General features: G+C 36.3%; 1 protein-coding gene across 1 annotated transcript; it reads right to left on the reverse strand.

Annotated features, from left to right (window-relative positions):
- Positions 1-2,068: 2,068 nt before the first annotated feature.
- On the reverse strand, positions 2,069-3,117 carry LOC115963415. The gene is made up of 2 exons (XM_031082411.1): positions 2,998-3,117; positions 2,069-2,884 (listed from the first exon to the last, which is right to left on the reverse strand). Exons 1-2 carry the CDS (start codon positions 3,115-3,117, stop codon positions 2,069-2,071), a joined length of 936 nt encoding a protein of 311 aa, XP_030938271.1.
- Positions 3,118-6,895: the final 3,778 nt, after the last annotated feature.

Below are 6,895 nucleotides of genomic sequence, written 5' to 3' on the forward strand. Positions count from 1 at the left end.
TTTAGAAAATAGTTCATTTTTCAACGAGCATTTTTTAGAAAACTGTCTCATTTTCCAGTATTTGGTAATGACCTTGAAAATGAGCTTGAGAATGTTTTCTAGTGTTTGATATGCAATTTTTTTAAAATATTTCTTATATAATTTAAAACATGTATATTATGTAAACTAACTAATGTAATCATTATAAATAAAAAACCAAGAATGAATTTGGTTCTCATACTAAAATTTTGACAATAGATACAATCAAAATTAATTAGTTGTCGAATTTTCATGATCTCTATCACTCATCTTGTTCATATATATTGACAGTAACCTACGTACTACATACACACACATATATCAACCATTTGTCTATATATATATATATAAATTTGACAGGGGAATACATTTTCAATAAGTATAAATAACAATAACTTTTAATTGTCTACTTTTTTTGTTGGTATACTAATTTTCTATTATGGTCAACCACAAATCTTCAATATTACTCTAAATTATGTATTTACATAATGTACTATATAATATATCATCACTGCATAGTATCTACCAACAAAAAAAATATTTGCCAACAAATGCAATTCTCCTAAACAATTATCACAAACCGATGGGATTTGTTACGCTTGTCCTGGGACCTGGGTGTATCTCACGCCGATGAGACAACACAATCCTCTCTTTCCCCACATTTCCCTCCCTCTCCACTCCCTACTACTCCCCCTTCTCTTCCCCCGAGTAGTGAGGATAGTTTGGCTACCATTGTAGGAATGTCTAAAATCCCAGCACTCCTTAAAGCTTTACGAGAAGCAATCATTATAGGAAAGTCTAAAATCCCTATATTCAAGTATAAAAATCGTGAAGATGCAGACAGAGCTTTGAAATTATGTGCATCAGAGTGCAGAGAAAATTTGGTCTAGAAGAATATTGTCATGCATTTTGTGACTTTAGCAGCTCATTTTAAGAGTAGTCTTTGTTATACAAGATTCATGCAAGAACCATCTACGGATTCGGTAACTCTCTCTCTCAAGTGCATATATATATATATATATATATATATATGTATGTATGTATGTATATATGGAGCACTTGACCCAATCATTGACCTATATATAAACCACTACCCGCAGTCTTAGGGTTTTTTTTTTTTTTTTTTTTTTTTTTTTTTTTTTTTTTTTTTTTTACCAGAAAAGGAAACAAACACTATACAAAAGTTGGGTGAACCCAGCTACACGGACCAAGCAGGGGACGGAGCTGGGTCCCCCCCGGCCCCACCCAAAAAATCTGTTAATATTTACTTACTAGCTAGTCTAGACGCATTTTAGGTAAAAATATAAAACTGTTATTAATGATGAAATGTTACAAAACCGTATACATAACACGAGCAGTTGCTTTCTTGGAAGGATTGAGAGCATAGACTACTCACACGTTTGTTAAAGATAAAAATAAGTTGGTATGTTAATCTAAAATAAATAGACCTATAACATATAGGTTAACAAAAATAATAGAAATTTTTTTAAGTTGTATTTTATGTCTATCTAACAATTAAAAACCTTTCCATTTCGTAAGTAGACTTATAACATTTTTTATAGTTACAATTTCAAAATGATTTTTTATGTAAATAAACCCCTAATAGATAAATATAATATAATGAATATGTTATTTTATTTTGAATTTTCTTGCATTCAAATATTGCTTAGCATACACATGAATGATTTGTTATTTTGCAAATTGATCTCAAATACTATATCAATATGTATATTTTCACTTGCATGTGCATAAATGTGATGTCAATTGTAATTTTTACCCCCCTAAAGTTAGATCCTAGCTCAGTCACTGGGACCAGGTACATTAGTTGTAGTTTTAGCATCACTGTAGACATAACCTAGGATAGCCCTGGAAACAAAAAGGACTTTGCAACAAAACCCCTGATGCTTCAGGTTTGAGATGTCAGTTACCATAGTTTTTTCCTACCAACTAGGTGTGTAATTAAAGTTACAAACTTGAGCTAATCTTCTACTACTACACATGAACAAAATTCTGCAGAAACCAAGTCCTTTAGCTTTGACAACAACTTCCACTAAACCTTCTTGAGCTGCTGCATTGGCTGTAGATGCTCCACTACTGGTGGTACCCAAAAAATGACTATCCCTTGTAAGTCTGTTGCCTCATATGCAAAAGCAGTCCTCCTAGGTCTCTTCGTCCTGGCACCTGCTACCTTGACAATCAAGTCCCAAGGTCCTCCAATATTCTGGTATGCAGAATAGTTTCCCCTATGTGAATTGTCATGGCTTTCTTTCTTTTCATAAGCTTCCTTTAACCAGCAAGGTAAGGTATGAGCAGTTAGTATGACTTCAATGGGGTTAGGGGTAATGCCATCCTGAATCACCATGTTCCTGTGGTTCCAGATTGTCCAAAGGAATGTGAAAACAGATCTAAGGTAGTCCATTCTCACTTGGTCCATCTGTTTGAAACTCAATATGATGTTGCTAAGCCAGATCTGTAGACTTGTATTGCTTAAGTCTGATGTATGTATGGGTAGGGTAGACCCATGCCAGCAAGCTCTAGCAAAGGCACAATGGAGAAACAAGTGAGAAGTAGACTCTTCTCCCTCATCACATATAGGGCATATGCTCCTAGTACTAATTCCCCTATTTTTCAAGGTAAGGAAAGTAGGTATAAAATCCTGCATAAGTTTCCACACGAATAGGTTAACTTTGTGAGGAGTTTTCACTTTCCAGATAAGCTGCCACACATCAGCTGGAATATGAGGAGGTCTTAGTTCAACAGGTGACTTTAGGGCCTCATCCTTAAGGAGTATATTGTATGCACTCCTGACTTCATACTCTCCAAATGAGGAGTGTTTCCACATGAGCTTATCTGATACATCATTAGTCTTAGGTATAGGGATGCTTAGGATTTCAGAGCATTAAGGGGCTATGTAGATGGCTCTAACCAGATCAAATTTCCAAAAACCAAAATTTTGATCAATGAGGTCAGCTACAGTACCAGTAACAAGACTTGGGTTCTGCAGGTTTTGTGTGGGGCATTGAAACCAATTTGGGTGGTGTAGAGGAACATCCCTTCCTTTCCTAATCCACCATCTTCCTTAAGCTTTGGGTTGTCCATTTTAATTATACTCCTCCAAAACCAAGAATGGTGGGGTTTAGGTTCACATTCATGAATGGAACATCTTGGGAAGTACTTGGCTTTGAAAGTTCTAGCTACCAGTGTTTGAGGATTTTGGCTTATCCTCCAAAATTGCGTAGCAAGCATTGTTTGATTCTCGAGGCTGAACTTCTTAAAACCAATACCACCCTCCTTTCTATTTTGACATAATTTATCCCAATGGACCAAATGCAACTTTTTAACATCTTGGTCATGTCCCCACCAGAAATTCCTAACAACTGAATCTAGGTTTTTGCAAGTAGTTTCAGGGACCCTAACTAGGAGAAGGTATAAAAGGGGATAGTTTGGAGGACAGAAGATATGAGGGTATTTCTACCTGTTTAGGAGAGCAACTTTTCTTTCCATCCTTGAAGTTTTGATTTTAACTTGTCTACCAAGAATTGGAAATCAGCAACTCTCTTTCCTCTCAATTTAAGATCAAGACCCAAGTATTTACTAAGGGATTGAACCAAGTTAACCTGAAGAGAATTGGCCTGGGAATCTTGTTCATCTCTAGGCATGTTGGGAGAGCAAAATAGGTCTGACTTGGGCAGATTGATGCTTTGCCCTGATAAGGTACAGTACCAATGTAGGATATTTTGGATATGAGTAAGGGATCTGTCATCTTTTTTGAAGAAAAGAAGAGAGTCATCAGTAAAAAATAGGTGAGTGAAAGAGCATCCATTTCTACCTAACTTAATCCCTTGAATATCCTTATTATGTTCAGCTTTTAAGAGAGATAGGGATAAAACATTTGCACACATAAGGTATGGGGACATAGGGTCTCCCTGCCTAAGACCTTTTGATGATTGAAAGTCTGAGTCATACTACCATTAACCAAAAGTGTGTATTGGACAGTTGAAACACACTCCATTACCCAGCCTATCCTCCTAGGACTGAAATTCATTGCCACTAGCACTGCTTTCAAGAATTTCCAGTCTACCCTGTTGTAAGCCTTACTCATATCAATTTTTAAGGTCCCAAAACAGTTCTTCCTTCCTTTCTTTTTCCCAAGAAGGTCAAAAATTTCATGGGCAATCAGAATGTTGTCAATAATGCTTCTTCCCTTGATAAAGGCATTCTAATAGGGTGTGATCAACTGGTCCATGAAAGGTTTAAGCCTATTGACAAGGATCTTAGATATAATCTTATAAATGACATTGCACAGACTAATAAGCCTAAATTGATTAAAATTCTCTGGAATGAGGGTGATGAAGGTGTGGTTAAGAGATTTGAGCAAGGATCCTGAGTGAAAGAAAGCTTGTATAGTGCTAAAGATATCACTTTTTACAGTGTCCCAGTACTCCTGATAGAAGAATGTAGGAATACCATCTGGTCCAAGAGCTTTATGGGAGCCTAATTGGAAGACAGTGAGTTCTATTTCCCTGTTTATGATAGGACAATTAAGCGCAAGGTTCTGCTGATTGGATAATTGGGGAATGGGGGCAGAGTTTGTAATTCATTTAGAATCTGCTCAAAAAAAGCATTAATAGATCCTTCATAGGACTTTTTGAAATGATAAACCAACAAATTCTCTATGACCCTTTGATCCTCAATAGTACTTCCGTCTTCAACTTTAAGATGCAAAATTCGATTTTTGGCTCTCCTTTGTTTCACTACTATCTGGAAGTTTTTTTGTTTTTTTTTTTTTTTTTTCTGTCCCCTAATATTATCCAATTGCTTCTGGCTTTTTGAGCCCTCATCACTTCCTCCCTATGCATCAGAATTTCTAGTTCTTCTCTAAGAGCCTTCTCCTTTCTAACATCATCAATTGTGTGGATGGAATTTTGCACTTTTTGGAGTTAATCTTGTTTGTGGGCAATATCTTGTTCCACTCTTCCAATTACTTCTTTATTCTAGATTGTGAAGATTCTTTTCACATTTGAGATTTTGTTTCTAAGTTGAAAAGCTCTAGACCCAAAAGATCTAAAATCCTAGGCTTGCTTGACTACATTCCTGCATAAATGGTGTGATGTCCACATATACTCAAACCTAAAGGGCCTTCTATGAAAGGATTGTTGGAGATCATAGTCTAGAATTATAGGACCATGATCAAATTGAATGATTGGAAAGTTCCTAAGTGCATAATTAGGGTAGGCTTTTATCCAATCTACACTTGCAAAGGCTCTATCAAGTCTCTCCATTACAAAATTATCCTCTTCTCTTCTATTCATCCAAGTAAATCTTTGGCCTAATGCAACTAGATCATATAGGGCCAATTCAGAGATAAGGAAATGAAAAGATTCCACTCCTAAGAGTGAGCCCTGATTAAAAGAAAATTTGTCTTCCTTACTGAGGATTTGATCAAAATCCCCAATACAGAGCCAATTTGAATGGGTTAACAATTTCAATTCCTTAAGTTTACACTAGACCTCCTTTCTTTTAGCATATTCAGGGTGACCATAAACAAAAGTGATAGAAAGGGGTGTACCTTTGTTGTCCAGCAAATCAGTGTGCACAAGGTTCTTTGATGCATAGATAATCTATAGTCTCTGTTTGGGCATCCAGGCAAGCAAAAGTCCCCCACTTAGTCCATCTCTTGAGTACTCCCAACCACATTTACTCCAAATACCTTCTCCTTTATCCTTTGCTAACCGAGTTTCCATAAGAAAAAGAACATCAGGTTTGTATTCGAGGGCAAATTTCTGGCATTGTAGAACTACAGAGGGTTTGCCTAAACCTCTACAGTTCCAACTCAATACTCTCATGGCTGAGGCCAAAATGGGAAATTAACCCTGATTTTCAAACATTATAATTATTAGACCATGTTTTCAAACTATATTTTTTACTAGCATCTCGAGGCTAAAAGGCTCGATTTTGGACTATAAATCAAGTCTTTGAGGGTCGGTTTTCATGTTCTAAAAATCAAACTGACCCAGGCCAGTGCGACCTGGCCGCGCAACCCAGGCCAGCGAAACCTAGGCCACGCGGCCTGGGCAGCGCAGCCTAGGTCGGTGTGGGACCATGGGTGGGTGGGTTTCAAGTCAGCGTGGGTGGCTTCAGCTCGAGTGGATGGCTTCAGATCTTGAGCTTGCATCTCCATTTCTTCTTCTTCTTCTTCTTCTTCTCTCTTTCTTTCTTTTTTTTCTTTCTTTCTGTGTTTTTGCTGTTTCTGCATTTTGGGTCTTCTGAGTATGAATGATTGTAATTATTTTTGGGTTATAAATCGAGTCTTAGAGACTCGATTTCTAGGTAGACACTACGTGAAAAAAAATACCACATCAGACGTGATCAACCCATAAAAATCGAGTCTTTGAGACTAGATTTATAGGCATTAAATCGAGGGTTAATTTCCCATTTTGGCCCATAGTTGATGGGGAAGCTGATAAGGGTCTGTTGTTTGCTAAAGATATCTCCATTTTAAAGTATCGTATATTTATTCTTTGTTTTGGAAGGTTTTTATTTATAAAATGCTTAGGGGAGTTCTCGGTTTGTATCAATTAACAAGGACCCAAGGTTTTAGAATTTTGGGAAAAAATTTATACGAAACACACACCACCCCCCCCCCCTCGGGGCCAAAAAAAAATGACTTAAATATTCAAAAAAAAAAAAAAAAAAAAAAAAGGTCATTTAGTCCACTCCTATATGGTGGTGGTCCCTCCCAAAACTAAAACCCATTTTATGTAAAAACTTTTCTATGCATTATTGGTATCAAATTATTATTATTATTTATTTTTTTTTTTTAGAAGAGGTGTCAATTTTTTTTAATGTTTAAAGCACTGTTTGATTTTTTTTAAAG

The sequence above is a fragment of the Quercus lobata genome, chromosome 2 (genome assembly GCF_001633185.2).
Source record: "Quercus lobata isolate SW786 chromosome 2, ValleyOak3.0 Primary Assembly, whole genome shotgun sequence".
Taxonomy (NCBI): domain Eukaryota; kingdom Viridiplantae; phylum Streptophyta; class Magnoliopsida; order Fagales; family Fagaceae; genus Quercus; species Quercus lobata.

Coding starts and splice junctions, on each gene's coding strand:
- LOC115963415 (XM_031082411.1), bottom strand. CDS start 3,117: ATGGACAACCCAAAGCTTAAGGAAGATGGTGGATTAGGAAAGGAAGGG. Junction 2,885..2,997: donor GAACCCAAGTCTTGTTACTG/GTACTGTAGCTG, acceptor CCTATACCTAAG/ACTAATGATGTATCAGATAA.